At 41.7% G+C, this 20,781-nt stretch overlaps 1 protein-coding gene across 3 annotated transcripts in view; it reads left to right on the plus strand.

The window, feature by feature from the left end:
- Positions 1-17,813, plus strand: part of LOC138582145 (alpha-tectorin-like) — a 402,447-nt gene extending 384,634 nt beyond the window's left edge. For all 3 annotated transcript variants that reach the window (XM_069653169.1, XM_069653171.1, XM_069653170.1), the window contains exons 14-15: positions 15,979-16,099; positions 16,594-17,813. In XM_069653169.1, the coding sequence (XP_069509270.1) occupies positions 15,979-16,079 (101 nt within the window). In that variant the 3' untranslated portion in view covers positions 16,080-16,099; positions 16,594-17,813. The remainder of the gene's footprint in view (positions 1-15,978; positions 16,100-16,593) is intronic.
- Positions 17,814-20,781: the final 2,968 nt, after the last annotated feature.

Raw genomic sequence — 20,781 nt, forward strand, 5'->3', positions numbered from 1 at the left:
AGAGAGAGAGAGAGAGAGAGAAGTGTAAGACCCAGGAGAAGTGAAACGAAACTTATAGGAAGGAAAGAAAAGGAAAGAGAGAGCCATCTGAAGGGTTAGCTCAGACCCAAAAAATTACGAAGAAACCTCGGAGGATACGTGCTCTGGAGGCTTTCCTTTGAAAATCCACAGCAACTTGGGGGGGCCAAGCCTTGGTGCACACTGGAGGGTGAGCCAATGTAGGCTTTGGGAAGAGCATCAAAAGTGCGTGGGGGAGGGGGAGAGGGAGACAGTCTCATGGGGTCCAATGATTGTACAAGCGTTTGAAGCCTAATCTTTGTTGAGAGGATTCTAGGTTCCGTGGGGGGTGATGGTGCCAAATCAAAAGCTCCCGGTGGGCCACTGAACAGCTGCAAACATAAACAGCAGCAAAGCAAGACAAACTGGTTGCAGGCAACACTCTGGGGGGCTTTGAATAACAGGAATGTGTGCCCCAAGAAATCAGTCCTAGTTTAGGGAAGCAAGCTATGGTCTGAGGTCTGCAGTCCCTTAGAAAAAACCTAAACGTCCTCAACTCAGGCCCTGCCGAACCCTGTTTTTGACTTCTAAATACCATTTCAGAAGAAACCTGATTTTGGGCTTGCGTTTTCTGTGAACGTCACGTCCCAGGACAACACCTATTTCTCTGCCCCCCAATGCTATGGTTATTTACAGACCCTATACCAATAATTTGTCAACACTAGGGGATCTGCCTCCTGAGTCAAACTTGAAAAGTAATACCCATGACAGATGGCATATTTTTTAACTGATGCAAATGCTAGCAATATAGGCAATATTCACATAGGAAAAGTACTACTGCAATAGCATAATAACACGGAAATACATCTTAAAACAACAATACTATTTTATACCACAGAGTGCAGTTTACATACGACCAGCCCTGTTTATAAGGAGCAATTTGTAGCCAAGTAAATTCACGTGCACCAAAATGTTTCTAACATGTGTCTTTTTGTTATATAGCCCAGTGACACTCCTTGGCTGTTTGTGGGTGCACTTCTGCCTTTAGGTTATGCTAACGCTTCCTAAAAATGGGGTCTGCAAGAATCAGTGATTACATAGCTGTGCATTTTTATATTTGCGTCAATTAACAAATGCACAGGCTGAAAACTGCAAAGAACTACCGAGTGGCCTGTAAATGTCATTTGATTGCAGCATTTGATATTATTACTGTTTTGCAGAATAACTTTCACTTCCTTCAACAGGTTCTCATCAAGCTACACTCAAGGGAGCCTCGTCCCTGATTGGCGGCTGGGCATTTGGCTTCCACCCATATGCTCATCCTGGAGGAGGACACAGTGGTACGCACCAAAACAAAAGCTGAGGTAGTGAAGCACACAGTGGCACTCTCTCTTGCTCCATGAATCATAGCTCTAGTGCATGCCCAAAGAGTCATGCCTGGCTGGAGGTAGACTGGCATGGCTAGTTAGCCATGCTTGCTGGGTCCCTCTCGGGATAGGGAGCACTCCAGTTCCGCCAACTCACTGCAAACCCGAAAGCAAGCATAAGAGCAGTGAAGTATGGTAGCCCCAGACATGCACAATACCTGGGTTTCTGAAAATGTGTTCCTCGTTCCTAGTTGTCAGGGTGTGATATATTTTAAGGTAAGGAATGAGACGTTAGGCAATAATCCATCCATAGCTTCCTGTTGGGTTCTCATTGTGCCAGATTGCCATTCCTAATGTTAGCGACAACACGCAAGGAAGATGAGGCGATATCCACTGAAGACCCAGAATCCTGTTACTTGCTGGACACCTGAAACAAATAAGGACTGGATTACAACCATATGTACTATCCCTTAGTGCTGTAAGGAAGGCATGCTATCACAGGTATGACACTGACAAAAGAGGTACAAATTGTAAAATCTTTATTCAATTTTCAGAGTTTGGAAAAACTCCTATCTTGCCCTATAACTACGACAGGAGTAGTCTCTATCATCAAATAAAGAAAACACAGTCTAATCAGTCTCTGTCAAATCAAAGATGGTCTATAAAAACAAAACCTAACGACTGCTCTTGTTATACAAAAAGTGCGTAAAGGGGAATATGAATGCAAAGGAAAATCAGTCTTATAATATAATGAATTAATGTGGCTGAGTCAGCTCTCCTCCCCACGTTGGACAGCACAGAGACAGGCAGCCCCCGTAGCCAGGATGACACACTCTCGCTCAGGTTCTCAAAACAATGGCAGTTCAACACGTGGATCGAGGCCCGCTTGGCCTTTGACGTTAAACTCACTTATTCCAGCTTTCGAAAGTTAATTCCCAGTTCAACAAAAAGTTCACACAGGTCTCCCTCGGTCGGGCTCGGACCATTCAACCAAAAAGTACCTGATTCAATGTAGATCTCCCTCAGTTGGGCTCGGACCTTGCAATCACAGTGTCAGGAAAAAGGGCTGGTGCAAGAAAGGAGTGTGCAAAAGGCGGTAGAGGTCTGTGGAATTCACGAATTCAACTCTAACTTCATTTCCAGCATTCTTTGGGGAAGTTGTAGTTGCGGGCCGTGCGGCCGTTGACAGAGTTGGTAAGGATTAACAACCGTTTATAAGGAGTAACGGAGCCACGGCATGTGTGGCTTATTTTGTGTATCGAAGCAGGAGCAGGCGAAGCTAAGACGCAGGCAGCAGCATGTGAAAACTCTATACGGGAACACGGACTACCGGCGGAGGCAGAATCCACTTTAGAAGCTGAAAACTGCTACGTCCGGGAAGGCTTGCGGGCCTCCCGGACTTGAGTTAAGTACAGGGCGAGTGGCGGCGGGCAGAATCACGCACATAAGGGTTTTATTTGCTGTGTGTGCAACGGCGCGCTTACCGCTCGGACATAAGTAGTTTGTCCTTGTTTCTAGTACCCTGCTGCCTTGAAAATTCAGTGCTAGAAGTTTGCTCGCTCGCAAGTTTCATTTATCAATGCGGGTGAAAGAGCCATTACTGAATTACATGACAGCAAATCACGTTCTAAAATCAAAAGGGGCATATGTTATTTGTTATTCATGTTGCTTCAAATACGTTCAATGTTTCATGTTACGTGTTCATACTCATTGTTTTCTGTAAGCCCACGGGCCATGTGTTTGTTGATTCATTGTGGGATTTTCTCCCAAGTATGACATGTGCTGGGTATCATCTATGTTTTGTGTTTATGAGGTCATAGGGGCGGGTCTAAGACTATGGTAGATGCACGTATTAAGGTGTTTCAAATCTCAGGTCTATATGCTGTGTATGGTATGCCTGATACAGGTGTACAGTGTTCAGAGGAAGAATAGGTAGGGTTTTTTCCCGTTGCTTTCCCTTGTCCTATCCAACATAGGTTTTCCTAACCCTATTACCGGTGTTCCTATTTTCCCCCCACCCTATCCACAACCTCTTCCTAACTCCTCTTCCCCCATTGGCTGCCACATGGTGTCCTGTTTATTCTATCAGGTGCCTGTGCCAACCATGGGTGGAGGGTCGACTTCATTCGGCTTCTGTGGTTCGGGAGAGAGTGTCGAATTCTCTTCTCTTGTACTGAGTATAATTGACATAATAAGCCACCCCCATATTGGGATACTTACAACCACCCAAGCCAAATGGACGCGACACCTCCGCCTTTAGCCGATGTGCTAAAGGCTCTTCAGGATATTCAGTTGGAGTTGGCACATGCCAGACAAGAGTCAGATAATCTAAAAACAGAAGTTCAGAGTTTGGTAGCTCAGGGAATTCCTTTGGAAGGTAACAGAACTCAGGGAGTGTCCACAAGTCACAATCCAACAATCATTGTGAAACCTCCGAGCAGTGTTCCTCTAGCAGCGCCGGAGCGGTTTGCGGGAGATCCTCGCAAATATATGACGTTCCTCATGCAATGCAGATTACATTTTTTGTGTAAACCCACAACTTTTGAGAGTATACAGGCGAGGACAGCTTTTTTAATCTCCTATTTAACTGGAGATGCAGCGGCTTGGGCCATGCCTTTGGTACAAAGGATGATCCATTGTTATATAATTGGGATGGTTTTTTGGCAGAATTTGGCCGACTATTTGACAGAAGAGAGGTGTCCTTAGCACATGACAAAGAGTTGTTGGGATTGAAGCAAGGAACAAGGGATTTGGTCACCTATGTCACACAATTTAATCGGCTGGTAATCGAAACAGAGTGGCCAGTGGCTAAACAAACAGTGTTATTTTACCAGGGGTTACGCGAAGAGCTCAAGGATGCTATTGCTCAAGTAGAGCCGCAACCAAATACTTGTACGGCAATGATTGACTTGGCATTACGTTTGGATCATAAGATGAATGAGTGAAAAGGGGATAAAAAAGACCAGAAGAAGTACCATTTGCGAGGCTGGATAAAGGTAGAGGAGGAAGACTGAGTGAAGCAGAACCTATGCAAATTGGCAGTATTAGAGGACCATTATCAGCCTTAGAAAAGGAACAACGTAAAATGAATAAATTGTGTCTTTATTGTGGGCAGGCGGGACACTTTATACGTACCTGTCCCAACACCCTGCAAAAGAAGGTGAGTGGAGAAAAGAGTACTAAGGAGTCGGGAAAAGAGTTGGGCCGACCTTAGGGGGAACACAGGTGTCAGGCCCGAACGAATTCAGGTTCCCCAGATTGGTGGCAAATACGATGGGAAGTAAAACTTCTCATTTATACATTCTGGTAACATTATATTTTGCGTGTACTAAACAAGAAGTGATGGCCATGGTAGATTCTGGGGCTACAGGCAACTTTGTGGATATTTCATTTGCTGAAAGGTTGGGATTACCCTTGGTTGATGAACAGAAGATGGAGGGAGTGCAATCTGTGGATGGTTCACCACTAATATCAGGGCCCATCCGTAAACAGACACAAGTTCTGGAGATGATTTGTACATCTGGGCATAAGGAGGAAATCACGTTTGATTTAATTGCAGCCCCACAGTTCGGATTGATTTTGGGTATGCCATGGTTGCTGCTACATAACCCTCGGATTGATTGGGTAAGACAAGTCTTGTGGTTTGAGGAGGAAAGTTGTCAGGAACATATGGTACCAGAAGTAGGACCTGTCCAATTTATGGTAGAGAAAGGATTGAACAATCAGGTGGTGGGGGCCATGAGTGGAGAGATTCCGTCACAGTATCAAGAGTTTGTCCAGGTATTTGACAAGAGGGTAGCAGAGCAATTACCACCTCATAGACCATATGATTGCGTGATTGATCTTGAGGAAGGAGCAAAATTACCTTGCAGCAGGATTTACGCTCTTACTGAAAAAATGGCTAAGGGGTTTATAAGACACTCTACGTCCCCGGTCTCCTCACCATTGTTTTTTGTTCCAAAAAAAGAAGGCACTTTATGAACTTGCATAGATTACCGGGCATTAAATAAGGTGACAATTAAGAACACGTTCCCATTGCCTCTGATTGCAGTCCTTTTAGATCAAGTAAGGACAGCCAAGATTTATACTAAATTGGACTTGAGAGGAGCATATCAACTGATAAGAGTGAAAGAAGGTGATGAGTGGAAAACCGCTTTTCGGACAAAGTTTGGGTTATTTGAATACTTGGTTATGCCTTTTGGTTTATGTAATTCCCCAGCGGCTTTTCAGTTTTTTATGCAAGAGGTATTGCATGACTTTCTTGATGTTTTCGTTATTGTGTACATAGACGACATTTTGATTTATTCAGAGTCTCTAGAGCAGCAAATGCAGCATGTGAAAGCTGTGTTGCACAGGTTACAAGCTTATCAACTGTGTGTTAAGCTGGAGAAATGTGCCTTTCATGTGACTCAGGTGGAGTTTTTGGGCTTCATTCTGACGGCAACAGGGATTGTGATGGATCCTAAAAAAGTGCACGCCGTCAGGGATTGGCCATCTCCACAATGCATAAAGGATATTCAGTCTTTTCTGGGTTTTGCTAATTTTTATAGGTGGTTTATTAGTAATTTCTCAAACAATGTTACCCCTATTACACAATTACTCAAAAAGGCAGTGAAGTTTCATTGGAGTGCTGAAGCAGAAAAAGCGTTTCACGAATTGAAGATAGCCTTTACCACTGCTCCAGTACTAAGACATCCGAACACTGAGAGGGTCTTTCAGGCGGAGACAGCTGCCAGCAATGTGGCCATAGGAGCTATTCTTTCTCAAAAGGATGAGAATGGAGTTTTACATCCGGTGGCATTTTTCTCTAGGAAATTGGATGCGAACAAAACTATTCCATCACTGATAAAGAACTATTGGCTATCCGATCAGCATTCCTTGAGTGGAGGCATTACTTACTGGGAGCAAAACATCAGGTTGTGGTAGTAACAGATCATAAAAATTTACAATACTTTAAGACAGCTCAATCTTTGAGTCCAAGACAATTAAGGTGGTCTCAATATTTCAATGAATTTGATTTTGTGGTGACATTTAGGCCAGGAAAGAAAAACGGTAAAGCTGATGCTTTGTCCCGACAACAGAATTTAGACAATACAATAAGTGAAACAAAAACAATCATTGCACCCGATAGGATTATTGGGACTATTACCACAAAGTTGATTGAACAGGTAAAGAAAGCAGTATCATCTAGACAACTGCAAGAGTGGCAAAGTAGTCATTCGACTAGGACAGTACGGAATGGATTACCATATCATCAGGGTCGATTGTATTTACCAACCAAGATGTTGCAATAAAAGGCTTTGTTTTGGTGTCATAAGTCTCCCTTGGCGGGACATGCAGGTCAGAAAAAAATGAAAGTGATGTTGGAAAAGTACTTTTGGTGGCCCACATTAAGACAAGACATTATGACTTATTTGGTACGATGTGAAAATTGTTTAAGAAATAAGGCAGATCATGTTAAGAAAAGAGGTTTGTTACAGCCATTACCGACTCCTGAGAGACCCTGAACTCACATTTCAATGGACTTCATCACAGATTTGCCCCCTGATAATCACTTTGATACAATATTAGTTGTAGTGGATTTCTTGTCAAAACAGGCACACTTTGTGCCGTGTGATGGAATACCGGGAGCAGGCCAATTGGCTGAGTTATTTCTACAACACATAGTGAGATTACATGGCCTACCTAAAAGCATTGTTTCAGACAGAGGTTCTCAGTTTACTTCCAGGTTTTGGCGTGCTTTTTGTCGACTATTAGGAATCAACTGTGCTCTATACACCAGTTATCACCCTGAAACAGATGGTCAAACGGAAAGAATGAATCAAACACTTGAGCAATATTTGCGAGGGTATTTGGGGGATGGAAGAGGATCCTGGGTGCAAGCTCTTTGGTTAGCAGAATTCACATACAATAACACCTTTCATAGTTCTTTGGGAATGGCTCCTAATGAGTGCCTGTATGGTCAGGACCAGAATATGATACCTGAACATTTGCCCGAAATAGAAAGTATACCAGCATTGCAGGAGCGCAAACAGTTGCTTTTGGAAGTCAGACAAAAAGCACGAACCAATTTGGAACATGCCAAAAGACAGTATAAAACACAAGCTGATAAGCATAGACAGGAAAGTCCTAAATATCAAGTGGGGAATAGAATGTGGCTATCAACTCGAAACCTCTCCATGATAGGATCACGAAAATGTATGCCTAGATTCATTGGGCCTTATACCATTATTCAATGTATTTCTGAAACTGCTATGAAATTACGTTTGCCTAAGAATCTAGCGATACACCCAGTATTCCATGTATCTCTTTTTAAACCCGCAGCTCCTGGGATGACAACTAAACGACCGCCAGCAATCATGAAAGAAGGACAGGTAGAATATGAAGTGGAACGAATTTTGGATGTCAAGAAACGGGGCCAGAAGATGTGGTATTTAATCCAATGGAAAGGGTATGGACCGGAGGATTGTTCTTGGGAGCCAGCAGAAGCAGTGCATGCTCCTAAGTTGGTGAAACAATTTCACTTGCGCCACATGTCCAAGGCTGGTTTGAGGAAGGGCCGTCAGAGGGGAGGTAATGTCAGGAAAAAGGGCTGGTGCAAGAAAGGAGTGTGCAAAAGGCGGTAGAGGTCTGTGGAATTCATGAATTCAACTCTAACTACATTTCCCAGCATTCTTTGGGGAAGTTGTAGTTGCGGGCCGTGCGGCCGTTGACACAGCTGGTAAGGATTAACAACCGTTTATAAGGAGTATCGGAGCCGCGGCAGGTGTGGCTTATTTTGTGTATCGAAGCAGGAGCAGGCGAAGCTACGACGCAGGCAGCAGCATGTGAAAACTCTATACGGGAACACAGACTACCAGCGGCGGCAGAATCCACTTTAGAAGCTGAAAACTGCTATGTCCGGGAAGGCTCGCGGGCCTCGCGGACTTGAGTTAAGTACAGGGCGAGTGGCGGCAGGCAGAATCACGCACATAAGGGTGTTATTTGCTGTGTGTGGAACGGCGCGCTTACCGCTCGGACATGAGTAGTTTGTCCTTGTTTCTAGTACCCTGCTGCCTTGAAAATTCAGTGCTAGAAGTTTGCTCGCTCGCAAGTTTCATTTATCAATGCGGGTGAAAGAGCCATTACTGCATTACATGACAGCAAATCACGTTCTAAAATCAAAAGGGGCATATGGTATTTGTTATTCATGTTGCTGCAAATACGTTCAATATTTCATGTTACGTGTTCATACTCATTGTTTTCTGTAAGCCCACGCGCCATGTGTTTGTTGATTAATTGTGGGATTTTCTCCCAAGTATGGCATGTGCTGGGTATCATCTATGTTTTGTGTTTATGATGTCATAGGGGCAGGTCTAAGACTATGGTAGATGCACGTGTTAAGGTGTTTCAAATCTCAGGTCTATATGCTGTGTATGGTATGCCTGATACAGGTGTACAGTGTTCAGAGGAAAAATAGGTAGGGTTTTTTCCCGTTGCTTTCCCTTGTCCTATCCAACATAGGTTTTCCTAACCCTCTTACCGGTGTTCCTATTTTCCCCCCACCCTATCCACAACCTGTTCCTAACTCCTCTTCCCCCCATTGGCTACCACGTGGTGTCCTGTTTATTCTATCAGGTGCCTGTGCCAACCACAGGTGGAGGGTCGACTTCATTCGGCTTCTGTGGTTCCGGAGAGAGTGTCGAATTCTCTTCCCTTGTACTGAGTATTATTGACACACAGCACTTGCAGGGGTTCCCGTCCCCAAGCGTAATTCACATTCTTTAGGGGTTCCCTTTCCCTAACTTATCACACGTCTGAACCTTTTGTGATGTCGAAGACTTTCGAATGTGCAAGGCTTTTACTATAGACCTCCACTTTCTCTTCAGCTCTCACTCTTGTGTTATTTGCCCCAGTGTCTTTTAGTCTGGGTAGTTCAGTATCATAAGCATAAAAGTTCAACATTCACACATTTTAGAGTTCATTCACTTTGTCACTTTATAACAAAAACCTTTCAACTTTCATAGAGACTTTTGAGTGGGCTACTTCCTTTCGCTGGACCACTCTGCTACTCTGTATCACTGACCTCACAGTTATTGGTAATTAAAAAGTTCACCATAGTTCTGTCTTCCTTCGCGTCTCATCCACACATGTGCAACCTTCAATTGTGAGATATACTGTTGCAACTTCAATCTTTCCTTAGCACACACCCGCCTTTCATGTCGCTCACCAACTCACGGGCTGTGTGCATCCCTTTCTTGTCTTTACGGTTTTAATTCATGAGTCAAGGTTAATACCACAGGCTTGATCTCGCCTCCCCAACTCTGTCGTTCACCCAGGGGGTCGCTGGCACCATTGAAACACAATACAGTCTTCTTGTCTGGGATTTGGACTTCTATGCATATCTTTCATGGCTCTCTATGGCAACAACCTCCTTCAGGGATCTCCTGGGTTTCTCTACCCTTTGGTCTTGTCCCTCTGTTGGTCGCTCTGCTCCAGTAGGTTCACCATTGCCCCGGAAGTTCTGCTCCTTCTCGTGTTCCACCTTGCTCAGAGTGTGTCTCTATGTCCTGCCTTTGATCCATGTGGGGAGAGCTAAAGGGTATCCGATGTATGTAATTAAAGTCAAGTGCCTGACTTTGCCTGACATGTCCAATGAGATTTGTAAGGGTTAGCCTCTTAACTCTCAGTCGCCCTCTTCCTCGGCCTAGTGTTTGTGTAGAAAAGGGGGCGGGTTGGAACGTTGGAGCATCCTATAAAATAGGATGGGTCATGGGTACATGAAAGGGGGGAATTCTGCATCTCACCATCAGCTGCCTCACCCCCACCATCAGCTGCCTCACCCCAAAATATCGAGGCTGAGTACCACAAAAGGAAATACACCAATCGCTGGCTAAAAAGATTCACAGATCTTTATTCTGTGCAGTTACAAAGAAACACAGATAGCTATCTGGCTCTCAACACCCCGCAATGAGTACCAGCCCGTAAAAGAGAGGAGAGACAGTGCTGGACATCAAAACATACATGCTTTTATACAGTCTTTGAGTAATATTGTCCAGCCCCTCTTTACATTAATAATCCACTGTCTAGAGTTCGTGCCTAGTTCACATTCGGTTCCCATAATATTTTACAAAGGATTATACATGTTTGTATTTCCACAGTGATACAATGACAACGTATGCTCGCAAATCCTACAGCAAGCTCCCTTTACAGGTTGCATTCAATCGAGTTCAGCCTATGTCCAGACTTGCCGTTTACATTTCATTGTTCCAGATGTGTATTCGTGGATGAGGCTTGTTAGTGTAGACAATGCGAGGACAACAGTTCATGTATAGTACAACGCCTCATTACCTAGTCTAAACAGTCGGCCCTTGGATATTCTAACCATTAACAGATCTCAAAGGTCGGGAGCTTGGTTGCAAGTTGAAAACACAGCCCACCATTTTAGAACAGAGAACATACGAACAGAAATCAAAATGGCGGATGATTCTAAAATGGCAGCAAAGTCGATCCAAAATCGGAACTTTGCACCTCAGTTTTCATCATAGAGCAACTAGGCTTAGGCCAATATAAATCAAAAGGAGGCACTATATGATTTCCGTTTAACACTTCCACACTGGTCCACACCCATGGTCTGTATCCAAAGGTGATGGCTGTGCCCTGGCCACCTGAGAGAGAGATCCCTGCGGACTAGTAGGTGTGACACCCTTTGGTTTCTCACAGTACCCTTGCACCTGAGATAACGCATACTGAAGTTCATTACCCAATGTGAAGCAAGGAGCAACGTCACTCCAGTGGATTCTATACATTCGCCGATTGCAGTGCCAAGGGGTAGAAATGCCTACAACCATATAGAAAAAAACAGCTGACCTCAATAAAGGCTAGGAACATGTGGTACCATAGCTTGAAGGAAAGGTAAGAAGTGGGAAAACCAAATGGGTGCAACTAGGAAGGATTGCGAACACACTCAAAATCTGGGCACTATCACTGGTCCTAATATCATTACAGAGAAGTGAGGGTAGAAGGAAACCAGGCCTGTCAGCCAGCAGGAGTGCAAACAGGGAAGAGCACTCTGACAGCAAAGAGGGGTTAATGAAAAGCATGAAAGCATGTCCTCAGTGAAGACTGTAAAAGGGATAAAACATGTAGGCGTGGCCCTATAGAACAAACTGTGAGTAGAAATTATTTGATGCGCAAGGATGGAGCAATGGAGTCAGCACCAGGAGCAGAAGGGAGCAGAAACAAAGGAAAATACTCCTCTTGGCAAACTGGGAACACAATTGCGGCAAGAATAGAGCTTACCAAGAAATGCTGCCCAGCACACTTTTCAGGGCTGAGATTCCCAATAAATGGCCAAAATGGCTGCTATTCCAGAAGGTCTTTACTACTTCCTGTGTTGTCTTGGCAAATAATGTGGTAATCTTGGGCCAGTAACCTTAATTATTACATGGCCAGCACATCCTTCGCATTCCTCCCACTGCCCATTTCTTAGCAAGTCTCCTATCTCCACTAATTCCATTCTGTATGCTCCTAATCCTGACAGTTGCATCCTGGTATGGTGGATGCTCGGTGGAATGTTAGAGGTGGACCATCTGAGGGAACAGTCTGGCACTTCAGTTAAGTATACAAACAAAAGGTGTGCATGCATAAGTTGTACATATCTCTGTGTGTGAATGTTTTGTAAGTGCATGTGTGTACTGGGGCACTGTGATCCTTTAATTGGTGGCAGTGTGGGTATATTTTCCGGGCACTTGCAAGAAGTGTTTTATTGTAGCAATGGCGACATGCTGTGGGCACTAGCTTCATGAACATGTTTACTGTGGTGCTGATGACGTATATTGTGGATATTAGCATCATGAAGGTGTTTTACAGTGGCAACAATTAAATATACAGTGGGCATCAGCATTATGAAAATGTTTCGTAAAATGCTTCTGGGTGCTTTTGGTGAACTAGCATTTATCGGATGTTTAATTTTTTCATGTGTTTCCCTACTGACTGTAAGTTGTCGTTCATGGCATGTAACTCCTTTTTTTGCAAAAATATGATGTAAAATTGAAATATTTCAACACATTGGCCCTCATTACAACTGAGGTGCTAAGTGCACCAACTTTACCACCATGGTGTAAACTACGTTTGCACCATGGTGGATGGCGGATTTACCGCCCCATTACAAGGTGAGTGGGGCGGTAAATCCCCATTTCCCATTTTCCCTTCCCCATTCCCATTTTTGCCCCATAGGGCATAATGGGAGTCGGGAAGGCGCTAATTACGGCACCGTAAATTACGGTGCCGTAATTAGCACCAAGGTGCCTTAGCACCATGGAACTTAACGCCTGCAAAAAGCAGGCGTTAAGGTGGGAATCAGGCGTTAAGGGTTAACGGTGGCGTTAACCCTTAACGCCTGAGTTGTAATGAGGGCCATTATTTCAAAGGTTTCCTCATGGGGGGGATCTCTGCAAACCACTATAGGTTGATTCCCTCACTACACTCCCTTGATCACACAAATTCTTGGGATATAATGATACCCTCCCCCCCTTCTCTCTTAAAAATGGAAAGAGGCAGTGGGAAACCTACCATTGGGAAGTAGAAGGATAGTAAGGAGGCCCCCAGGCAGATACTCCAGTCTGAACTCGACAGTGGGTTCAGCAGCATTCCTGATGAGTACCTCTTGGTTTGCAACCTATGCAAAAGCTGAATTGCTTGGCATGTGCTTTGATGCGGCCAATCCTTTTGGCACAAACGCAAACAAGTCACTTGAAAAGGTCAAGAGATTCATAGGCACAGGAAAATCTCCAGGGTATGCAGTCAAGCAATCTTCTGCTTGCCTCTCGATAGGACAATCATTTTGGTAGTCATTTGGTCCTTCATCTCATTTTCCCACAGGATTAGGCATCACCCACCTTCTGGCAGGCAACAACAAAGACACATCCCCTACCAGTGTAGATGAATTAGGTGAATTTATGTGATGATTCTGCCTCCATGGTTCCATACTCCACCCCAGGTCCAAAACTCCTTCAATTTGGACTTTGGCCATCCTTCTCTATTGTGTATGTTTGGAGTTTCCTCCAAAGATCCTTCAGAAAATATCAACCCATTTGACCTCATCAGTCAGGTTTGCCTGCATCTTCACTGTTTTATTTATACATTCCCAACATTGTGTATATTTGTTTTAGCCCATTAGCACTATCATTTATGCCCATAATCATTTCATGCTGGATCATTTACATTTCCTACATTTTAGTAGTCATTGTAGCTTATTAATAATTATTTTTTATATGCATGTTTAACCTGAACCTTGAAAATAATGAATTGGTCTTAAGTATGACAAATGGGCAACATTTTATTTGAAAATTATATTCATATTATATATAATGAAAGAAAATATATTAGTACAAACATGAAAAATTCAATATGAAAACAAACATGTTAATACAAACTGTGGCCTACACATGTTTCACTCAATAATGAACTTCATCAGGCCTTAAACATGTCTTAAGAAATTACAAGTGATTCGTTCCCTAAAGATGTGAAAGCTTAATTATTTAGTATGTTTATGCTCGTGGATCCTCCAATGTAAAGCTAGGGTCTATTGGGTTTCTACCTCTATTGTGAACTTGATCCATGGTGGTCTGGTATCACCAACACCCTTCTTACTTATTTCAGGGGTCTGAGCCTGTCCGCTTGATGTTATTAGCAAACAAATTCACAGTTATTAATTATTAACGTGCAAGGCATAAAATAAGCAGTGTGCTGCGCGATTCTGTAGGTTTGCTAATTAAATTGACACTTGTGCAGCAAAAACAGCTATTTAAGTTGCCCTGTTCAATGAAAGCACAGCTCACTCTGCATTCCTCTTTTGCTCTCAGTGCTCTCTCCACCCTTTTTTATCTGTTCACTGCAAGTAAGTTAAAAGAGGATAATGGGGAGAGAGAGTGGAGCAGTCATCATCTCCTCCACTCTCCATTGCTTAAGACCTGGGCGGGAGTGCTAGCAAAAAATGTTTTCTTTCTTTTTCAAATAACTGAAAACCAGAGGCAATCTGGATTAACCTTTTATTAGGCTAACTAGATCCTGTCTGGCAAAGACCCGTATGTTTTAACTTTATTTTTTGTAAAAGACAGTCATATAATTACATTTCTAAAAATGCAAGTTGTTACATAATACAAAATTACATTATTGCTACTGTAAAATACTGCATTGTCTCAATACTTTACAGTAAAGTTCAGGTTAGTTTTCTAAATCTAATAGTGTAAACTATATTCTATATGGGAAGATGCATCAAATTGATGAGTGAACACCTTTGAAAATGTACATGATCACACAGCCAAATGCTTTCGATGACAAACCTAGGTCTGTGACTTGTCGGTTTAATGCATCTGTGCAACTGGTGCTCAACCCATGAGCTAATCCCCTTGACATTCTATCTTATCACCCTGTTGCTTTATACCAGCCACACTGAAAGTGAGATGGCAGCAAACTACAATATTCCACCTAGTTTGCCCAGTTCTGTCCCTGCTACACCATCCACTCTTATGGCATGATTCATGGAATGTTTAGCCCAGTGCAAAGTGGCGGCTTTGCACTGATGCAAGGCGACTTTGCACTGCCAACAAACACACTGATTCACAGAGCGATGCAAGGTGTATTTTTGCAGTGCAAAGTGACATTGCACCACTTTTGCACCTGTCTAAAGTCACTTTGTATGCAAAAATATACTTTGCACTGCTCTGTGAATCCGGGTGTTTGTTGCAAGTGCAAAGTCACTTTCAATGAATCGTGCCCGTAGTCTCTTTCTTTCCTCTTACATAATGAAAACACAAAGCTAAATAGTGTTTACGCAAAGTAGTAATCAATAGTTCCATCCAGTCTGTACATATACATATCTACTGTATTACCATGCACTGTAGTTAGCCTCTAGAGGTCTCTTCTCTCTAGGATTATGATTGCATTATATATTAGCACCTGTGGGAGAGAGCTGGCCAAACTGTTTTCAGAGCCTTTTTTATCATATTTATTTTTTTGTGTCCGTTCATGCAGCTAATCTTTTACATTTAGCAGCCACTAATCCAGGGCACGCAATGTCAACTGGCCACTAGCATAGTCGAGTAGATTTTATGAAGCATGAGTACCATTTACAGGAGATGCAGTAAATGTCAAATACATGTTTCACTGTGCATTGTTGGCCTCTGAGTGGCAGCAGTGTGCCACACATACAGTGGTTTTGTGGTGACATGCACCATTTTACAGAAAGCATGTTTACAATTTTTGTCTTCCGTTGCTATATTTCGAGTGCATTTCTTTTAGGTCGAGTACGTAAACCAAGTTACTCAACCTGCAGATCTAGCGGAATATTAAATAATTTGCAAGACCTGACTCTGTAATGATTTACTGCAGCGGTACACAAAAATGCAGTATTGATGCTCATTTTTATGTCTTGGGTACAAGTAACTTCTGGTGAATTGAAAAATATTAGTACAACATTGCTAATCAAATGGATTTGTTTTCTAATCAAGAAAATTTTAATTAGCAAACTCTGCTCATCAATGTTTTAAAACTAATGTATGCCTTGAAAAACCTCTTGTAAGTGTCTGTTCATAAAAGATTTAATTTATGAACCACACAACTGTTGTTTTAGGGTGGCACCCAAAGAGGACCTTGTACGTTTCCGGTTTGATAATCCTGATTGTCTGTAGACCTCGGGATGGCACTGCTCAATATTCCAGCGGTTTCATTTAAATCACAACAAGTTCGTACAGGTATAGTATTATTAATTTGTGAGACCTTTACACAAGCAGATGAAGCAACACAGAAAGATAAATTGGGAGAGTTTTGTTCCCCCAAACTCCCCACTGTGTTATTTTTTACTTCAGTTTCTGTAAACATTAGCTGGTCGTATACACTATTTTAGCAGAGATGTTACCCAACCATGCAACAATAGAGAGATAATTTGTCAATTCACTGAGGATACAAAAAAATAGGTGTTTTAACAATAGGAGATATATTTAATGTCACTCTCCGGAAGCTCAATTGATACATTTCAGGCTCTTTCTTCAGCGCAGTTGATTCCATTCTTACTGTCTCTTACAGCACGTCTTGTAATAGAGTAAGTCTGCATCTTGTACACTCTGGGAGCAAATCTATCCCATAGGGAGTAAAATGTGCACAGCTGATTGTCAATCTAGCACTTACAGTTCAGTTTGCGGTAATCTAATTGTGATGCTTCTTTTTTTTTGTTTGTGCATTTTTATAGCGCACCAAACCCTCAGGCACCTGAGCGCTGCTTACCCAGGTTGTGTGGTGCTCATTTATTGACCTCGGAACGATGAAAGGCTGAGTTTGGCCCTGTCGGGATTCGAGCCTGCGTCGGCAGGCTCTGCACAGATGTCAAAGCGAGCACTCTACTTGCTGTGCTATCTGACCGGTCATCATTCATGAACTAACACGTTTTCATCACATTCATTTAGCCCATCTCTCACCTGCCCTAATGTGGAATTAAGTGCTGGTAGCATAGAACATGCATTGATAACCATTACTTTTATAAGTAGCATATTTACGTCTTTACGGAATAAGATGTGTTTCTCTAAAGCCACACTTAGGATAGCAGCAATTGTATGGTACATATTCATTTTAGCTTGGATCATGTCAATGAGGAACAGTTTTCACAATATCCAGGCACCAGGCCCTGATGCCATCCCAATTGATTTGTTCAAAGAAGATGTGAATATAACGGCACAATAGTATACAACATTTTTATGACAATGTTAAAGTCTGCACAATTGCCAACATCCTAGAACTTGGTACTGAACATTCCGATTGTTAAGAAACGAGACACATCCATACCACCATATTTCAGACCTATTTCCCTTTAGATAGCCTGGGAAAATATTTGGTAAATTAATCCAAGTCAAAGTAGAGAAAGTTGTAGATGACAACAATCTCTTTTCGGCATCCCAAGCAGGGTTGAGGAAGTGCCAGGCCATTGTTGACCAGTGCTTTTGGCTTTCCTCTTCCTCCAGAAATATAGTTGCTTAAAAAAGAGTGGGCTTTAAATTCCATTTATTGACTTAGTACTGCATTTGATTCAGTAAATATGACCAGGTTTTGTAATATTTTAGCATCCAAGGGGTTTCCCTGCAATTTACTTGATGCAATTAAACTAATGTATTCGTCTAATACAGCTTCAATGACATATGTCCCATGTGGCAAGCCCACAGAGACATTTATCATGGAGAGGGGTCTGAGACAAGAGTGTGTATTTCGCCGCTTCTGTTTAGCTTAAATAAGACAGAATAGTAGATGATTTAACTTCCATAGCTATTGATGTACCTATGTCAAATAATAACCGATGGACAATTTATGCACATGATGCCGTACAACTTGCCAGAAAGGACATTATTTAAAATCTCTCTTGGGGTTATTTAAGGATCACTGCTGTAAAATAGATGTATCTATTAAAACAAAGAAAATGGTTCGATTCGTTAGTATGCTTCCTGTACCAATGCAACCTTCAATAGGGAGTTGGGTTACTGTTTCTGTTCCGCCCTATTTGGACTGCTACTCCATTGCGTACCCCTCCTCCTTGGTTTCCTGCTTTCCATGCTTTCAGTATGTATGATTTGTTTTTGATTCAGCATTTAATTTACAGCATCAAATCTTGTTAGTGACCAGAGCCTGTAGTTGCCAACATTTTAATATTAGGAAAATCCTTCACCTTTTAACCTTTTCTGCTATTAAAACTGTACTCCTTACTTTGGTATTATCACAATTAAATTATTGCTGTTCGTTATATATGGGGTTACCTAAATGTGCTCTTCTCCCTTTCCAATCTATTCGCTTTGTTCTATGGCTAGGATTTTATTTAATCTGAACTTTACAAATTTCACCCTACTTGGTTCCATTTTCTTTATGTCATTTTCAAAAGTATTCATGGGCTTGCTAACATTTTTCTAGCTATTGCGGTGTATTAACCATCTCGTTCATTACATTATGCCTCCCTGTGTTTTATCATGTTCTGCCTCATGCGGCTTCCCGTTTTCATTCATTCCAATTGTTAGCTCCTAAATTATGGAATGCGCTGCCCCTTGCTGCACTACTCTAAAACAGTTCAAAATACGATTGAAGCAGCACTTTTTGTCCATTGCCTTTTCAACCAAAATTCTATTTCATTTTGCTTATGATTTGTGACTCTTACTGTTTATCTTGTGTATTTATAATCTCTAATTCTGTTATTTCAGGCTCTTTCTATTTTTGTACTGATATCGTAATAGAGTTGTGCAGCACTTTGGATAAAGGAGCTACAAAAATACATTAAATTGAATAAAATTACATTTGTGCACACTGGCTGTGATAAGATAAAACCCTAGCATTTTGAAATAGGCGGTACATCTTTAGAGATTGTGACTACATACGATTATTTGGGATCCGGTTTCCGGCAAATGTCTTACAGACCTCACAAATTAAGAAAGCAAATAATACTTTAAGCACAGTCTTGAGATCAATTTTAAAATCCAACAAAGAGCTAGGGGTTTATGAAGTATTAACCCTCTTATGGTTTATGAGACTAAAGCAGTGCCAGCAGCAATATGTGGGCATGAACTGTGGGGGTCAGGACATAATACACTGTTGACAAGAACTGAAAATAAGTTTTAAAGCAAGTTCTTTCTCTCTTGCAATCCACAACAATAGGATTCCATAGTATTGACAAGCATTTAAGTGAATAGGACTATGGATATAACTTCACTGAGATCCATAAATGATGAGTACAGATTGCTATTTTAGGATTTTTTGGTGATAATGAACCTCAGACTAGCCCATGGCTGAGGCATTTTATTTATTTTTTGGATATTTGTAAGGCGCCTATACAATAAATGGTGTTTTAAACATTAGTTCTCAAAATGATCTCCCCCGAACCTACGGTTTGATCCAGTAATTGTATTGTAAGAAGATAAAGCCATAACAACAAAGAAATAATGGGAATTTTGTAATGGTCAGATAATAAACTTTTATCTCTTTGTTTCTCAACAGATTATTTAATGATTGTCATCTGCCCTGGACGTGAACATTACTTTGATTTTTTATTTCCCCCCAAGTATGTGACCCCTGTATTTTAAATTCAACCTATAGATGCTACCAGTTTTATTGTTAGTAGGCAGTTGGGGAAAGTTAGAAAGCTATGGCGTCACATGTTCCTGTTGATTTAAGATGTGTAGAAATACCATTACATTATATGTCTTTATGCCTGCACTATTCACATATAAGATCTTAATATTTATTTAAACAACATACACAATAGGACAGCAGATACAAAACATAGGTGTGACATCTATGCAAATGATAGGAAGCGTGGCATGAGGCTACACACCCAATTAATGTGATTATTTGCAGTTGGTATCTGGGAAGTTTCATTTGGTATCTGAGATTTGAGCCAGCAGTTGGGTTACATAGTGTGGGAGCTGCGTTTTTGCGAAGGTACCAAATACACATATGCTGGCACTTGTAGATTGTTCAGATTACACCAAACATAAAACAAGTGGATAACCTTTCACAGGACCTTGGTAGGCTGATTTAAGATTAGTGGGGTAAAGGCGTATAAGTGCAAGTCACACTGTATAAGTGGAGAGGAGTCAAGTAAAGGAGTAATGGGAGAAAAGGAAGCTTAATTGGTTATTATATGTGGGCATGTCTGAGTTAGATATTTTGTTCAAGGAGCCTGATTTTCACATTCCTTTTGTACCTGTATTCTGTTTTTAGGTTTGTGGGAAGTTGGTTCCAGAGTTCAGGCGTAATATTGTGAGGGTTCTCCCATCTGTGTTAGATATGTTGTCTCAGTACTTTGCCTGTGAGGGACAGATTGACAGATCCTTTAAGTCATAGTTTTACCACCCAAATTAGGAAAAGACCCAACATCTATTTGTAAACCCATATCCATAATCAATTCTAAAATCAAACTGTGTGGCAGAATATTGGCAAATCTTCTTGCTAAAGTCCTTCAGTCCATACGTCACCCGTCCTAACCATACTGGTTTTGAGAAAAGTATTTCTAACTGACTAATTTGACAGGTGCGTTCATTGCAGAGATTTATTTTATGGCCCTTTATAAGTCTAAGCATTCCATTGTTAGTCCTAGCTTAACAGTTTCTTTGATAGACTACATCATAACTCTCTTGAAATGGCCATTCGTATTAGTGAAATTTACCAAGATATTCAGGATATTAAAAAAGTTAAAGCTCCGGGTCCTGATTGTGTTTCTTTTCATTTTTAATGCTCATTTTATGGATATCTAGGCTCCAAAATTGCTTGATTATTTTTCACATTTTGTGGTTGATAAATCCCCACCATCCTTTTCTAAAGCTAAGCTGATACTTTCCCCTAACACGATAAGGGTTGAGAACACCCTAAAAATGTTCAACCTATATCTTTGAGAAACTCTGACTATAAA

Source organism: Ambystoma mexicanum, chromosome 3q (assembly GCF_040938575.1).
Source record: "Ambystoma mexicanum isolate Mex_15411 chromosome 3q, UKY_AmexF1_1, whole genome shotgun sequence".
In the NCBI taxonomy this organism is placed as follows: Eukaryota; Metazoa; Chordata; class Amphibia; order Caudata; family Ambystomatidae; genus Ambystoma; species Ambystoma mexicanum.